At 38.5% G+C, this 17,937-nt stretch overlaps 1 protein-coding gene across 2 annotated transcripts in view; it reads right to left on the minus strand.

The window, feature by feature from the left end:
- Positions 1-4,232: 4,232 nt before the first annotated feature.
- SPATA17 (spermatogenesis associated 17) overlaps positions 4,233-17,937 on the minus strand; it is a 155,558-nt gene continuing 141,853 nt past the window's right edge. The window contains exon 10 of one of the 2 annotated variants that reach the window (XM_067565404.1): positions 4,233-4,359. In XM_067565404.1, the coding sequence (XP_067421505.1) occupies positions 4,279-4,359 (81 nt within the window). In that variant the 3' untranslated portion in view covers positions 4,233-4,278. The remainder of the gene's footprint in view (positions 4,360-17,937) is intronic. The other variant, XM_067565403.1, reaches the window with a different exon arrangement.

Here is a 17,937-nt window from a genome sequence, read left to right on the forward strand (position 1 = left end):
GCAGAGAGGCTGAGCTTACCAGGCCCCTGTTCTCTAACTTTTTGTGCTGGCAATCCCATTTGGACTTTAAAAAAAAATTGTGACCCTCCTATTAGGAAAAAAGTGTGACCCCCTGCAGCCCAGCTGGGGGCTCTGAGCTTCAGCCACCCTCAGGGCTCGGGGCTTCAACCCCTCTCAGGGCTCATGGATTGGGGCTTCAACCCCTCTCAGGGCTCAGGACACGGGGCTCCAGCTTAGCTCAGGGCTTCAGCCCTGCTGAGAGGTGCAGGCTGGGGCATCAGCCTCCCTGCTGGCCATAGAGCTCCGGGCTGGTGCTTCAGCTTCAGCCGCATCACTGCCAATGCCTCCCTCTCTGTCCAGAGGTATGTGATTAACACATTTTAAAAAATTAACGCATTAATTTTGTTTTCAGTTAATTGCAGGCGTTAAGTAGTCAGGATTAATTGACAGCCCGAGTAGAGTCTTTCTTTTATTGTTTTTAATATGTTTTCTCTGGTCTTAAGGTAAAAAGCACTACAAAGTAGACTTGCATAGCAAGTACTACATGGTAACTTACAGTGTTCAACAATCACGCTGTTATAAGTCTCTGAAGAGAAAGCAAGCAGGTGTCCTTGGGCAGATTGTCTGTGCTGGGACCTACATTATGAAGGCAGGGAACTGTGCAGCCTGGGAATACCCCAGTCAGAAGAGAGAGAAACACGGGTCTCCACCCAGAAAGGCAATAGCTGGGGAGCAGGAAGCCAAGAATGGATGCTCTTGCTGGACCATTGAGAGGAAATACAGGTGAGTGGCCCTGAACTGTGACAAGTATTTTGCAAAATAACATTCAATGTTTATATGCTTTGCAGCAATAGATTTATTGACAAGAAAAAACTACAGTGAATAAAACATAAAAAATAAAATACAACTAACATTTATCCACAGTATACATGGTAATTTGATAACTATCAGTGAGAGCAAACTTAGTTTTGGTAGGAGAGATTACCATAGTAAAGTAAATCATGTACAAAATCATTTGTTTTTCAATGGATAGTTAGCGTGATTCTGCAAAATTAGTTACGCTATGTAGCAAAAACTCCTACTATGTAGTTATTATTGTAGTGAATATGAATACAATTATCGATTTAATTGACAATAAATAAAAACTATGGGTTTGCCACCTTGATTGAAATGAGAGGACATGACTGCATTTACCTTGTGCTTTTGCCTGGCCCATAGCCTAAAGGCTATTCACTGTCTCTCCCTTTCTGAAATATTACAGTACAGTTAACATTCACCTGTATTCATGGTATTCTAAAATAAGGTCCTATTCCTTCAAGGTGCTGAGTGGCTCCTGAAAGCTATTGAGTGCCCTCAACTTCTGAAACCAGCTGGAGGTAGGATGCTCAGGCCCTCACAGGACTGGGTTCTTAAATGTCATCTGAGTATTTTTTATTCTTTCTACCTTTCAGTAGTGAGCATGCTGTCTGTCTCAAGCCTCTTCAACATGGTGCAATAAGCAGGACAAGTTCTTTCATCCATGCCTGAGATAGACCCTTTGCCAAGCATCATTTGGCTAGTAGTTTGAATTGACCCAAAACCAAGTTCCATTTTGGTTTCAGTAACTGATATTGACTGGAATTTGGGTCTGTAGTGGGAAAATTAAGGTACTGTGCCTTTATATTAAAAAAACGTATTAAACTGCCAATGGGACGTATGTTTGTATATGTGCATATAATTAGTGGAACAGAGGAGGAAAAACAATCATTAGAGAAGTCATTGGAATACTCGTATGAAATAAAAAAGAAATGGAACCTAACTGTACCTGCACATCTCTAAAAGAGATCCTGCAGAGTCTCCTGACTTTTTCCTTGATTGAACACCATCCCTAACGTAAGGTACCAATAAGTATTTACTATTTTTCTAGATGAGAAAAAAAGAACTATACTCACTATCAAGGTTAACAGGACATTTTATCTGTCCAGCAGAGTACTATGTTTGTATGAGAAGTGAGAGAGGGGGCTCAAGAATTGAACCTTGGAGTGGCAGCACAGTATATTAGGGGCCATGCATGGCTATGAATTAACTAAGTTCTATATCACTCCATCCTAAAAAGGAGAGCATTGTCTTCCCTACAAAAATACATTTGGAGAAGGAAATGACAGGTAATGAGGTTATTACTTCACTGCGTTTGTGGAGTTGTATTGTACTATAATAAAATCCACAGACATACTTTGTGTGTAAGAAGGCATATGGGAAGTGGCCTGTTGTGTTTAAAAAAATTAAAAGAATGAGGGTGAAAAAAAGAGAGAGAGATATGAGTCAAACAGCGAGAGTGAATTGAAAGTACTCTTTTTAACCTTAATCTATGTTGAGAACTGTCAGCTGCTGAAAATTTTAGCATCTGAAATGATGGTCTGCATGGGTAGGTTTTGTTTATCCTAAGGTCAGAGATATTAAAAGAAAGAAAGATTAATCTGATAAAGGTATTGCCATTTCTAATCGAACTGATGGGAAAATGTGGTATGGAGGTACGAGGCAACACAGGGTGAATTATTGTGAAGTGATGAACTACCTTGAAGCTGCAGCAATCAAATAGATAGCTCTCACATCTAAAAATTACTATGGCATCTTTATTCATCAACAGTTTTGTGCAAGTGTCTCATGCTCAGCCCCTTCCACAAAGAACAAAAGCACTCCGATTTATTTGGTGAAATTAAATCATAACAAGAAAAACTTGTGTGAGGTTACAGTTTCTCACTTACCAGAATTAAAGAACATTCATTTCCTGTTGCAACACAGAAAGACAAACTTTTAAAAGTTGGAATTTGATAAGACACTAAAAAGTATAAAATAACAGAAATACACAGTGTTTCTTTCTGGTTTCAAATGCTGATCTCTTTGTTTTTTACCACTCTCATTTATAAAATGTGGCATATGTTTTTCCTCCCATCTTGAGGGTTCTTCTATTCTCTTATCCTCTGGTTCCTGCAAGTCTCAGGCTTTTTTAAATGGAATTGAAAATGTTTTGGCCCTGTGTTATACTGGCACGTAAATTATTTCCAGTACTGGTTCAGGTAGACTTGCCGCTGCAAACCTCTGTCAGCAATGGTTCAGTTTCCTAGTTCAGAGACACCCCTGCCTGTGCATAACACCAGACATTAATGGGAGTTGCTTGCTCATTTGGAGAGGATTCGACCCACATTATAAACATTCAGTAATAAAAAAAGTTTTTTTTCAATTGAGAAGGATTGTTGCAAATATTTCAAATTACATGAGAAGAAAAATACAGTATCTCTCTGAGCATTCAGACAGTAAACAGCTATGAAAACAGAATCCACTGATGATATTATTTGAAGAAGTAAATTATAGCCCAGGCCTGCAAGTTGTTGAATTCTTCCTCCCAGGAGGTGATGAGAACTCAGGGCTCAGAACCTTGCCTCGGCACACTATAGTGAAAATACATGTGGGATATGGTGACCTGAATGAATTTTGTGTGATCAAAATGTGTTCATCCTTAAACATTTATAATGTGGTTGTTTTGCAACATCCTCCCATGTGCCAGTCTGCTTATCAGAAGAGGTTTTTTTTGACGAGGAGTAAAAAATGCAATACATAGAATACTGTAAATATGTATAAATGGATTGCCTACAAGCTAATATGTGAAGGTGTTACAGAATTACAGTGTTTCTTTCTTAACTATGCAGAGTTATATCAAGCACAGAAGAGATGAAGGATTTAAAGCAATAATCTCTGTCTAAAATGGTCCAATCCAGCTCCCACTGGAGCCAATAGAAAGATTCCCTTAGACTGTAATAGGAGTTGATCAGGCAACAAAGGAGAAAATTTCAACATTTGTAGATTTTTCCATGAGTTAGATTTCAAGGTTTACATTTTTCAGAGAAAATAATATTCTATTGTAGTTAACACCTGTTACATAATTCTAATAAACACAGTTACAGCCTCTTATCCATGATTTTTCCATTCATTACAATAGTCTTTGTATTATATAATGAAGGAAGTATTTTTCTAAAACAGTTATAAGAGCCAGCCAGTTTTCCTAATTCATTACATTTGGAAGAACTGTAAAAAAAAATTTTAATATTAAAAATTGCATTGCTAAAAGATCAAGTAGTGTAATACTACTTTATTGTAGGTGTAAATGGTTTCCATAAAATATTGTATGCTACAATCCTTAGTGAAAAATTAATCAACATTGTGCTTAGCATTTTCTCAGGATCTTTATTTCTAGCTTTACAGCTTATCAGAAGTTCTTATACTGGATAGATACAGAAATGTTTACACTATTTGCCCAGCTTTGGAATATGTTTGTCCAAACTTATCAAACAGATCAATCGATGGTAACACTGTTTCAAAGTCCTGGAAAAAAGAGAGAGGGGAAAAAGAGTTAAATTTGGGTATTTTTTGTTTGGTTGGTTTTTTTTTCCACTTTTATTTTCTAGTATATTTAATAGCTCTGTAGATAGTGTACAGTTCCAATGATCTTCCTTCCATTCTAATTTTTCTATTATGGAGGGTAAAAGTTAGGAAGTAAGTTATACCCAAAAATATGCTGAAGCCTACACATAAGACATTGTGAAACACTTCAACATGTACATTATAGATTGGGGAGAAAATTCTGGATCAATTGACTTAATTAAAAATAGATATGTATTATAAACAGTACATAACTAAGTATTGTAAATTTTATTTCTCTGCCACACAGACTGAATGTTACAGCCTTTTGCAAATCATGGTGCACTAAACAAATCTTTCTGTCTAGAAAACAGTTAAGCAAAAAAGTTTCAAATAAGATCCAGTAGGGTTTTCTTAAAATATTTAAAATAATCCCCCTTTACAAAAGGTAAAATAGGGATGTTCAGTTAGTAAGTTGATGACAACTGGTATAAAAGAATGATCAAATATAAAAATAAGAAAAGAAAGGACTCCCCCCCCCACCCTCATAATGTCATTTTGGCCATGGAACCATATGTGACAGAAAAAATACAGGCCTGATTACTGCTTGCCTTATTCACATGATACACAAAATGCAAGTGAATTTGTGCCTTAATGGTGTAATGGTGGTGATGTACTGCAAATATACACCTCAAGCAAGCAATCCAAATGGCTTCAGGATTCTAAGTTATTTTGCCTAGTGCTCACTAATTAACCCTGACTGCGAGCAGCCACAGCATGTCCCATTGCACTAGGAAGTCCCAAGTGTTGGAGTCAGTGGATTAAAGTGATCATAACAACAGATGTGTTGGCCTCTTTTCACAGGCCCTGGAAAAAAATGCTAATATCATCAGCAAATCTAAAGCTTTGCATTGTATCAACATTTCACTCTGGGGAATCTTCTTTTTGGATGTTACCATATTCAGGGTGGAGTCGAGAGACTCAAAACAAAAAACTGAACTGTTCAACACAATTCCATTTCACAAAAACATTCAAACTGTTTTCTTTTCATTCCAATGTGGAACAAAAACATATTTTGAAAATTGTGAAACAGAATGGCCGTTTTCTGGCCCCCGGTACTTTTGACTCCAACCCTGAACTGAGTACTAGGCAGATTGAGCCTTATTCTCACGTGGAACCCTGCTGACTTTAGTGGCACTCTATATAAATGCAGATGTTTGTCCATGGTTCTCAGTGCAGGATCAGTGTTCTTATTTGTACATCAAATAATTAAAATTTAACTTTTAATTTTTAACATCCGATACTTTTGCAGCTTCCTGTGCCTGCAAAGTCTCCAACGCAAAGTTCACAAAATAGCAAGTTAGACTTCTTTATTCAAAAGAAAATATATTCCCTCCTTGACATCTTGCAAGATTTATTTCCAGAGAGATCTTCAGTGTCAGTGTAGCTGTAGAACTCCCTGTGCCACTGTCCTACATAGGCCCACACCTTTTTATTTATGAAACAAAGAATTTCTAAAATAGAATTGTTTATTTTTAAAGCTTTAAGAATGATATATTATTGTATTTTAATTTTCATTGTATTTTCAGCACCCCAAGCATTTTGGTGGTGCAAGAGGGTCTGTAAAACTATTCTTGTGGTTTATTTAGTACCTAAATTATTTTAGAATTTAAGAATGGTGTTAACTGTTCTGTAGTTTTGATCAGAAAAAATATTTTAATGATCATGTGGGAAAAATCAATTACTCTTCATTTAAAGTTTTAATAAATTGTAATTGGTTAAAAACACAGTAGAATTTTTTGGGGAAAAAGGCTACTAACAAACACCCACCCCTTTTATCAGGAAATAATTGGGAATGGTGATTCTGAACATTGAAGAAGTCTTTATTTGCTAGAGCAGACGGCTTTTGCTATTACGATGCCTGGCCAAACAAAAACAATTGACTGCCAAAATAAGCTCCTTGGGACGATTTAGGAGCCGTTGAAGTGAATGGCTTTTTGAGCTGGAACTCAGCCCAGGTCTAGCTTCAAACCCAAGTCAAAATGACAAAGAAGAAATTTTCTGTGCCACTCACCCCCTCAGTGTAAGATTACTTTGGGTTGGCAGCTGCACTGTTTATCTTGTTATTTAAAGCTATTTCACTGGATACTCACAACTGAGTATTTAAACCACTGGCTCTGATCACGGTGATAGCAGTTATGTGTGACCACATCTAGGCAAAACCTCACAGTTTGATAGGGTAAATAAATTCACTGATGTCTGTGCAGTTAGACCAATTAAAGACATATATAAAATACACCGAACAAATAGACCCATCATGTTTGCAACACACAGGAAAAAATGTGAACATATTTTTAGCAAAAAAGCCTAGTAATTTATTTACTTAAAAATATAGAGCTTAATTATGACTCTGCTCTGCTGGTGCACTAAAAGGGAAGAAGGCATAGGAAACCCTGTCCCAGAATATCCTTGCATGTTCCAGCTCACAGTGTTGGGGAGAGGGTGCTTATTGCCGTAGGGTATGTCTACACTGTCGGGACTGCACAGATTGATGCAGTGGGATCTGAGCGGGCTGTGGAGACCTGCTCAATCAATCTCGGAAGTGCTCTCCAGTCGATGCCATTAATTCAAGCCCCTCAGCCCCATCCCAAAAAGAGTAAATCTGCATCGACCAAAGGGCATCTTCCATCAATGCAGTACAGTGAAGACACTGCGATATGGCAGCGTAAGTAAGTCGATGGAAGATACATACTGTAGCTTGCATATCTCCCGTTGACTGCCAGCGTCAGTGTAGACCAGGCCCTAGATAGATGTTTCTATAGTGCCTCATCATTTCTCTTTCTTTCCTACTCTTTACTACTACTTAGAGCAGCCTAGGGACTACTCTAAATTCAGCTGACATGGGATCATTGGAGCACAGTACATGTCTGGCCACACTCCCTTCTGCTCCCATCCAACACCTGCTTGGAGAATGGGTGGCATAAAGCTGACTGTGACATTGGGATTTTCCTGTTAGAGCACCACTCTATCTTACTATGCCACTGGAGCAGTACTAAGAGGAAGGAACTGGAGGCCAGGATCTGGCACTTAGCTATGATTGCAAAATAATTCATGAAAACTCAGAGAAGGTGAAGTGAGTGCATCTTATTTTTAAACTATAAATTACATTCAAACTACACTGTAAAGTTCCAGTTTTAAGATACACTTATTCTCACGTGGGGGCAAATATCTTTTACGTATTCACAAACTGTGTCAATGAAAAGATAGTTCTTTTTAAATCAGTTGTTAGCCACTAGGTATATGTTATATGTATTGCACACCATATTAATATGTATTACACATTATGTTATATGTTAATGTTAGCACAAACTTTATATTTGAATGATATGCTTACTCTTGTTCACTCATGGTAAGTATTCCATAATACTTTACAGAGCTGAAGTCAGCTTTGGTGCTAGCAAATATAAAATCTGTCAAAATCAAAATACATTCATTCGAAAGGAGTTGTTACAAACTGATGGGTTGGATTTTAGTGACGTATAGAGAGTTTTGTATCGTGTAAAAATATACTATAAATATAGCTCATTTAAATGCATATTTCCAAAGCACACTTTTTGTGTAAGGCGAACATGCTGTGAGATAAGAATTGCTTCCCAGAAGGAGGGTATGCATGTTTCCTTTTCCTATCGTACTGTTTTGTCTTTAGACAATAAATTTGGCTGTGTTTATTCTCTTGAACATTTTTCAAAATGAACTACAAGTGTATTGAATCCATTTGCTGTACAATGAATCAACACAGTCAAAAGGCTCTCTCCACAAAAACTTAATATAATATGTAAGTAGGGCCATTTTCCAGATGGCATACCTGTGATTGATTTTCCAGCTGCATTTGTCATTTCCTATTTATTTTCTATAACAGGTATAATAGAAGATAGTGAAATAGAGGACTAGATCCTCCAGTCCAGTTTGGCCACTTTGCAATGCACTGTTGGTGGATTCTGCTTGTAGAGTCGGTATGTCTAGTCCTGAGAGGATTATCCCAATTCCAGGGGATCCTTAGGTGACACAGAGGCTTGGTCTACACTTACCTTGGCGATTCGGCGGCAGTCGACGGGAGTTATGCAAAGTACGCAAAGAACTTGCGTAACTCCCATTGACTTCTGTGCTTCTCTTCTGCGCGCCATCTTCACTGCATTGCGCCGACGGGAACCACGTTCCTGTCAATGCGACGCTACGCCACGCCACTTGAGGAGGTGGTTTTAGTATGTCGACTTCTGGATCAACTGAGTGGGTCTTCACTGACCGCTCAGTTGATTCAGATAAGTCAATCTGACGGTGGTGACTTTGCCGCCATCAGTATAGACATAGCCAGAGATAGTGTACAGACTCCAATACCACTTCCCCGTCCAGCTGCTAATATAGGAGGCATGGATGGAGGAAACGAGGTATGGTCTACACTTGCCAATCCTTTGCTGTTTCAGCTCTTTATGGCTGTTTTGCAGTCAGTATACATTAGTGCACCAGTCTGCTCTAATTTACAGCTGGGATTGGCCCTACACTGAATAGTCCCAGGATAGGGGTAGTAAGGTACAAAGGTAAGATTCATCCAACTTTTACATCATACCCTTCTTAACTTGTGCTGTGTGCTCCTTGGCTGTAGCCAATGGGATCTGACCTGTATTCTCTGCAGATTGACCAGAAAGCAGGACCAGATCAACTAAAACCTGTTTTTAAAGTCCCCAAACTAAATTAAAAAAATCACTTTTCATTTTCAAACATGTTGAACTCGGAATTCTTTTACTGGAGGAAACTGTAAGCTGCTGAAGTCAGACTGCTAGAGTTTACCTTTTCAATGTATTGACTACTTGATTGTCATGTCTGCTCATCAGCTATGGACAAGGTATTTAAAAAGGGAGCAGCATATAGTCAGCAAGCAAAGAACTGTCTCAGTGAGCAAACTCCTGTGACCACAATACAGACTTTGTAAAAAAATCTACAATTAAAGCTCAAGTAGGGAATGTTGTTGATAAAATCAATTCCAAAGAAACTTTACAACATCTGACTGAGGGCAACTGCTACTTTTGATAATTTCGATTCAGCAACAATTTATAAAATGGCTTCAAAATAAAAATTCAAGATTTTAATTACCTCTAATGATCAAAACAGAGGCTTTATTTTGCGCACACAATTGGCTGCACACAAATAGAATTTACAAGCAACCCCCCCATTTTTTCACAAAAATCATTTTTGCACATGTAAATTCTATCACTTGTGTGCACAAATTATATGGGCAGACAAATTGTGTTTGCAGAGCTATATGTGCACAAATGGGTACCAGTTTGAAAGGTGTTTGAAAATGGCCCCTCATGCTTTCAGCAACAAATTTATATTAACAGTTTCTTACAATAATAATATGGAGAATACTGTGCATAAAAATGCACATAACCAAAAAATGCATTTCTGAGGTCTTATTGAGCAATATATGGGAGAGGTTGGAACTACCTATAGTCAGTCCGGAGATGAAAAACCAATTACTTGAATCCAAAACAAGAGTAGGCAGAAAGCAGCATCTTCCTACCTCCCAAATTTGTAGATGCTAACGTCAGAGGGGACCATTATGATCATCTACTCTGACCTCCTGCATAACACAGACCATAGAATTTCCCTCCATAATTCTGCATTAAGTCTATTAGTAACTATGAAACTGATGGGCAGCTGCTGTACTTGGAACTTTATGTTTCGTGGTGTGAACTTTGAATGTCCTTTGTCTATGATGACTGTAGAAGTTCCCCTTTAGTCCCCTCTGAGTCCAAGGCAGTGGGCAGTGCTGGCAGGTTCTCAGGGTCCCCAGCAGCAGGCAGCTCATGCAGGCCTTCCCCTGGGTCCCAGGCAGCAGGCAGCTCGGGCAGGCCCTCCTCCGGGTCCCAGGCAGCTTGGGCAGGTCTTCCTTCCTCCGGGTCCCAGGCAGCAGGCAGCTCCTCCGGATCTGCAGGGCCCCACGCCGTGGGGAGATCCAGCAGCTTCCCTTCCAAGTGGGTATCTGGCACAGCCTTAGGCTCAAGCCCCAAAGGAGAGGCGTCCTTCTCCCTCGGCTGCTGGGGCTTCACTGAGCGAGCCGTCCCGGGTTTTAAAGGCCTAGCTCTGCCCACCTGCTTCCGGTCAGGTGGTGTCCTGTTGGGTTCCCACCCCCAGGGGGGGTTTGGCTCTCCCTCTCTGTCAATCTCAGAGGGAGGCCACACCTCCCGGCTACAATGATAAAGTTCCATTTTTAAAGAGGTACCTAAGTATAGATTGCCATAACAGACTAAGGCCAGGTCTACACTTACCTGGAAATTTGGCAACAGTCAATGGGAGTTACGCAAGCTACGCAGAGTAGCTAGCGTAACTCCCGTCAACTTCATAACTCTTCTATGCGGCGTCTTCACTGTGCTGCGCTGATGGAAAATGCGTTTCTTTAGGGGGTGGTTTTAACGCGTCGACTTCCGGATCGATTGAGCGGGTCTTCAGACACCCTGAAACAGCTCCATATACTTCTGCTCCCACGGTTAATTGTGTAACTCTGCAATGAACTACATTTTCCCTAGACTCTTGATCCACAGCACCAAGGTTTCTTCTGAACCAACCTGGACAAACTACAAGACAGCCCAATATATTTCCACCACTGCACGATGTCATTTGTGACAATATGCTCTGAGAAAGGTAAACAAATCTATCTGGATTTCAGAAAAAAAGTCTGATATCAAAGTAAATGCTGTGATGACATGTTCTATCCAATGCAAGTCATGCAGTCATAACAGTCATATTTGGTACAAAAAATGGCAACCAGAAGTAACATATGCTGTCATGAAAAAATGTTATGCTACCTAGGGGACACAGTTACCAAAATCCTCATTCTGTCCTTGGATTATTGAGTATTGCTAGCAGGGGTATTCAACTCACTACTGCTTAACTTCTATTTTGAATCAATATCCTGGGACATATCATGTCATTTATTTTTAAAGACTCAATCAGGAATACTATTTTTAAAACAAATCAGTGATACAATATGTTCCTTTCTATGTAACTCTAGGTGTCCATGTATTTCCTTGATGTTAGTGCCTGTGATAGTAAAATTAGAGCTTTAAACTGAGCTGTCCTCATAAGCCCCATGACCTTTTAATAGCCATAGAAATCTCGAACGAAGAAAGCAGACTAGAAGTGGGAATCTGTTATAAAAGTAAAATGTTGATCCAGCTAAGTTCTTGCTTTGTAAATTTATCTGTACTGGTTAACAACATTTCCAACTAGTACAAGGGCTTCTGACATGACAAAATGAGTATAACAACCCATTCTGTCAATACAACACAAATGTCATTTCAAGTGCTCAAAACCCACTAAGCTACCCTAAAAAAGATTGATTTATCTGCTCCAATGTTTCTTTGGGGCAAACTTTTCTCACAACTGAAACCAATTAGTGGGCCTGGCACTTGTAGTGCAGAATGTAGGTCAGTGTCAAGTAATAAAAAAGTATTGACTTTTCTCTGTCTGTAAGCAGCATGAAAGGGGTGCCATGGCCTTGTCGTATATGAAAAGAGCTCCATTAATTTCACTTATTTCAACCAGGGCTGTCAAATACTAATGCTTCTATTGCACTTTTCACACAAAGTACATTGACACCAATCCTGGCCCCAGTGATACAAGTTTACAATATTTCAGCTAGTGAAAGGGGTCTGGACTATAATTTTTAATTCCCACTAGTACATTTAGACACCTTAAGCACCATTGCTCATGAGAGCTACGGAGCAATATGAGCTGGGACATTAATAATGGCTACCCACTTCTTCTCATGGGTAGCAGGAACTATTTCTTGTGGATAGTCCCGCCAATTAATTAGCCAGAAAGTACAGGATGCAAATGCCTGGCATAACTCTTTTGTGGCTGGTGGGCACAGACTGCCAATTGTGCTTTCTGATGTGGACTAATGTCCACAAACCAGGGAGACGTCTCCTGTGACTTAAGACTATAAAGTTGAAAAGCTAATGTGTTAACCAATTGGGTCACTTAGGCCCTTCAAATATGACATACTAACAAAGGTATGAATTAGACGCTGGCCTTCGTGTCTGTGTGTGGGGGTATTGACTCTCAGGGAGGCACAGTGCCTGTTGGAACTCACTGCAGTGGGAAAACAGCACAGAAATACTTAACAGTTAACTGTTAGCTGGCTGATACAGCAGAGAGGGGGAAAAGGCCATGGAATTACCTCCTCCTCTTTGGAATGGCTAATGCTCTTAACAATGCTTAACTTTCTACAGTTAGTTCACTCAGGTGAGTGCAAGGAACGAAATGACAACTAACTTCTGAATGTGAGTTCAAGTAAGGAAAGGTTCCTGCACATTTCCCATATTGTGTACCAACACAGCAGCTGGTCACAATCTAGCCCATAATGTTGTGATATTGTTTCCTTCTATTCCTTGAAATATCCATCCTTAACTGGCTGCTTTTCTGAACTTGGACTTAATGGAACTTCTTGACAAGCTCTGAATGGGATGTCTAGTTAAATCCCTAACTACGTCCTGCAAATGCAAATAACACTGACAACAATAAACTCTCCGATTTAAAAAGCAGAGGGCAATTTTCAACTTACTTTATTGACTTTATAAATGTAAATCTTACCCTTTGAATCAACTTGTCATTAGATCTTAAAATAAAATGTGATATTGCCATGCAATTACAAAAGCCAATTTTATAGTCTTCTGTATGACACTTTCATCAGGCAACTTTTTTCTATTTTTTAGTTTACTCTTTTATTGACAGGAAGCATATGATAATATGTTGTACAAAAATCAAGAAATTATTCTCACAGTAGGAAGTCTAGCAACACTATTTTAATAGCTTTTAAACAGAAGCAGAAAACATACGAATTGCTGCTTAATTTATGCAATAAATATTTCATTATAATTATACTTAAATTTTACTAAGCCTTAAAACTGTCACTGGTTTAAACGTATTTCCTCTTCTGGAGTTATAAATGAAAGAACCAAATGCAAGCAGCGCTTGCTGAAATTATGAAAGATTTCTCATTACTGCTCATGAATTTGAAAAAGGACTAAGCTGATAATCACCTAGGTCTAGATCCTTACTGTATGATCTGCACAGAGTGAGGAGGCATAGCATCTGGAACAGCCCAGCAGGGAGATTGTGATTCTTCCTCCTCTGCTCTGGGGAGGAAGAACCCTGCGCCAGATCTATATGTGCACAGTGTTCTTCCCCTTAGCACAGTAGCACAGCTATGCTGGCTAGTGTGTTGAAAATGGAGCCTTGGCTTTGCCCAGTCCCCACCGCATCCTTTCCAGTACACCTGCACAGGATGGGAGGGGAAACGTAGCAGCTCTGCAGATCTTACTTCCCTCCCCACGCTGCTACCCATGGTACAGGTAGTCCACACAAGGGACACAGTTGCAAGAATCAAGCAGTGGCTTGATAGAAAAGAATGATGTTTTGGATAATGTGACTGCTTGTTTAACATTTCAAATTCTGTGGTAATGACCAAATATTTCTCATAAAAACTGAGTATTTTACAGTAATTGTATACAGTGAGTATTTGAAGGGGCCAATTCTTGATGTTCTTACTCAGTTTTTACTAGGCCTTCCTCAGGCAAACCAGCTTCAATGGGAATTTTGCCTGAGAAAGGACTGAGTGGAAACTGAGTGAAGGACATCAAGACTTGGACCAATGGGATATTTTCCCAAAATGCTGGCCTCTCTAAACTTAGCCTGGGATCTGATAATAGTAGAATACATTTATTTCTGCCTTTTGCAACCTTAGCAGTAATAATGATCTGTGGTCCAAATTCTGCCCTCATTACACCTCTAACCCCATTGCATTCATTGGAGTTGCCCAAGTAAGTATAAGTAAGAGAAGAATTCAGCCCTATAATTTGAACTTGGTTAAAAAGTCTATTGATGATGTGAAAGGCAGGTTAGAATCCAGCTCTTTTCCCCATATCTGTATTGGTTCTGCAATACTGTAAAAAGAAACAAAACTTTATTTTTTATGAACTGTATGCATCTGTAATTCTGAATACACACAGGAAGCAGATTTATGGAAGTGGAAAATGGCACTTTTATATAGCACTTTTCAGGTGGGACTGCACTTTTTGGCAAATTCAGATCCCAGCCCCAGTTTTAAAAAGTAAAATATACTTCACCACGGTCTAGTCTGCAAAAGCAGACATTACAGTGTATACTATATTATATTTTCATACACACTATTAAAATAATCTGGGGAAACGGCACTATCCAAATTGTTGTTCTGCCTGTGTCTGAACAGGCCTAATATCTATATTTGAACCAAAATTGCCAAAGATAATATTCTATTTTCTGAACTAATGCAGTCTTTTTTTACAAGTAAATTAAATTAAGAAAGCAGTGTGAATTTCTCCACAAGCTATTTCATACTTGGATACCCTTGAACTTTACTGAAACTGGACTAAAAACAAATGTGCAGGTGAAATAGTTTGATTGGTATTCAGAATCTCAGGAGGTACTTATTTGCTATTGTCATTCAAATCTCGATTTATTGCAGGCCAGTTTCAAAGAGCATTTTTAAAAAGGGAGTAGACATTTAGTAGCTTCATCTTAATTTATCTAAAGCGTATAACTGACATTTGTCAAATAGGAAAACACACTCATGAGTAATAAATAAACCTTATATGAAGATATTAAATCCAAGTGAGGTGTAACTATGCCTAACATTAAAATCCTGTGTACATACAAAACCACTGTTTTTTAAAAGCTTTTGATGAAAAGTGAGGGGGTGGGGGAAGTAAACATAAACCTTGTATCCTTATATACTAATTCTTTGGCCTCACAATCACTCACATTCCAACAGCTGGCAACAGGATATGTGCTAGAAAATAATGTATTTAGGCATGAGTATCTTGATTTATGACATTTATATGCTGCTCTTTCATTGTCTAATCTGTTCAACCATAGCATTCTCTTTCCAGTAGGAATCAAGCCAGAGCCAATTATGGTCTGCCAAAACCAGCCTAGCACCAGCTTTAACTTGGTGGGCTAAAGCCAAAAAACACTCTTAACCCGCCCCGATCAAGTTGCAGCTATCTTAAACTGACAGAATCATGCCAGCAGGAACTAAGGTGCAATAAATTCTGAATTGACAATCCCAACTCAGAACCACTTTTAACTTTATCAAAAAAAATCAGAACTAGCTGAAACAATTGTTAGGTTAATTTGAAGTAGAATCTGACGCTTAGAATTTATTCCAATTTGGCATTTTTTACATTGTTCTGGATCAGGTTTCTGGAAGTGAGAGCTGATTTTTTTGAGGTAAATCAGAATTAGTTTTGAATCCAACAGGTTGTAAAAAACTGTCTTAATTGTAGTGAGTTGGCAGTTGTTCTAAGTTGTTCGTTCTTAATTGTTTTTATATGTTAGAAGGTGTTATGAATTAATTCTAGTAGGCTGAATGTTTTCAGCAAGTCAGATGGTTAAGGATAGTTCAAGCTTGGCTTCCTCAGTTTATAAATAGCAGTGGTTTGATGTAGTGTGGTTTTGACGTGGTTCAGTTTAGATGAGCGTAAATGCACATCTACACAAACACTTACTGCACGGCAAGCTGGAGTGTCAGTCTATAGCACCCCAGTGTGCCATGCACTAAGTGTCTGTGTGGACCCTGCTGTTGTGCACTGACAATTTCCTGGTGTGGAAACTTCTAGTGTGCAGCAGCAGGGTCCACACAGACAGTCTGTGGCACGCTGGAATGCTGTAGATTTACAACTCAGCTTGTCATGCACTGTTTGCCTAGCCAAGCCCTAAGTTAAGAAAAACAGTTACAGACATTTCTAGTTTTATATGATTGATTTGGCTTCAAAATGAATTGAAAAAACCATGAAATATTCCTAAATCTGTAACAGAATAAAGATTTTGTATTTATTTTGCAGAATTTGCATGTGTGCATGCAAATATGCAACTACCAGAACAAAGCAATGCACGGTACAATATTCCTGAAAGCACTGAAAAAGTTACTGAATAGGAGGGTGAGGGCCTAAGAAGATACACTCTAACTCCTTATCAATCTTAGTAACAATTCTTTTTGTTCAGAATAGTTAAAATAGTTAAAATCCTCATTTTTCTGTTATAACAAAGACAGAGCCTGGGATCAGTGTTCTTTTGCTTTAGGACAGTCCCATCAAAAAGGTAGGGAGTTACATTACATTTCACCCTCTATAGCATGCATCTGACAAGTCTAAAAATCTTTTTCAGCTGAAAGGCTATCATGTTCTAACTGAAACAAGATCTTGTAACAGTAGCACAGATGGAAGAGAAGGCAGCTAATGGTAGATCAGACCACTGCTGAAATAAAAATTTCCTTTTTGAGAGATTTTCTCCATTTTTTCATATAATTACATTTATCTTCCATTTCTAGTTTGATGATTTTCCTAAACACAAAAAAAAGGGATGATATCCTTTGATCTGAAATTTGTCATTACTTTTTCAGAGTTTGCAAGGGGTCTCTAGAAACCTGACAGAGATTATGGATTAAGAGCATGGATTAAGGGCAAAGTGTTTAATTATAGATAGTTAAAGGCTGCAATACTGACCAAAGTAAATGTTTTTCCATAACTCTTCCACATATAGTTTTATCTCCTCTCTAAATGGCCAATCCATGCTCTGCAATCCTATATCTTCTCCCTTCCCCTTCAGTGTCTCCTGGAAGGAGATTTGAAGTATACCTAATTGGTTTTAAAGAGGAGGAGAAAGGCTGGCCATAATTCTGGTTTTATCCGGATTTTAAAAGGTAGTAGTTTCAAACAGCAAGATAAGATCTTTTTTGAGGCAGTTTCTGCTGCCTGGGAAATTAATGTTCTTACAACCTTTTTTGTTCTTCTCTTTACAATACTTGTATTTATCCCCACCGTATTCCAACACTAGTGCTATTGGATCTGCACTGCACCATCCTCTAAGAAACTAGATGCTGCGCTATTGGGTAAGTATCTCTCTCTTTTATTTTTTAATCTCATCCAAATAAATTAGGATATGGAAGGTTGCAATTCTCCTAGTAATTTTGAAAAGGATCTCCATTGGGAAGATTAGAAACACAAACATAATTTATAGAAGTAGTGCCAATTTGACCTCTGTGATTTTTCCCACACACAATGTTATTACTTTTTGCTGGCTCAGTAGATGTAATTTTTTTAGGGTTTTTTGTTGCCTTTTCTTCAAGGGAATATAGTTTGACACCTAGATATTTTATACAACATTGTTTAGCACACTGAAATCAAAATGCATCTGAAGATAATCTGCATACCTTGGGGATTCTTCAGTCATCAGGGTAGTTATCTGGGTCTATAGTCAACAGTGGGATTTTATAAATCATTATACTTGCTTTTAGTCCATATATATTTGGACTAAGTGTTTGCACAAATGAATCTATTCAGCTCTAACATAAAAAGGATGTCCCTGTTCTGTTACATCTATGAAAAGGAAGAGAGTTGAAATGATCGATATTGATTCTTACTTTGGCTCTATTGAAGGGGTTTA

This window comes from Emydura macquarii, unplaced genomic scaffold (genome assembly GCF_026122565.2).
Source record: "Emydura macquarii macquarii isolate MOO-44397 ecotype Brisbane River unplaced genomic scaffold, CSIRO-AGI_Emac_v2 contig_2676, whole genome shotgun sequence".
NCBI classification, from domain to species: Eukaryota; Metazoa; Chordata; order Testudines; family Chelidae; genus Emydura; species Emydura macquarii.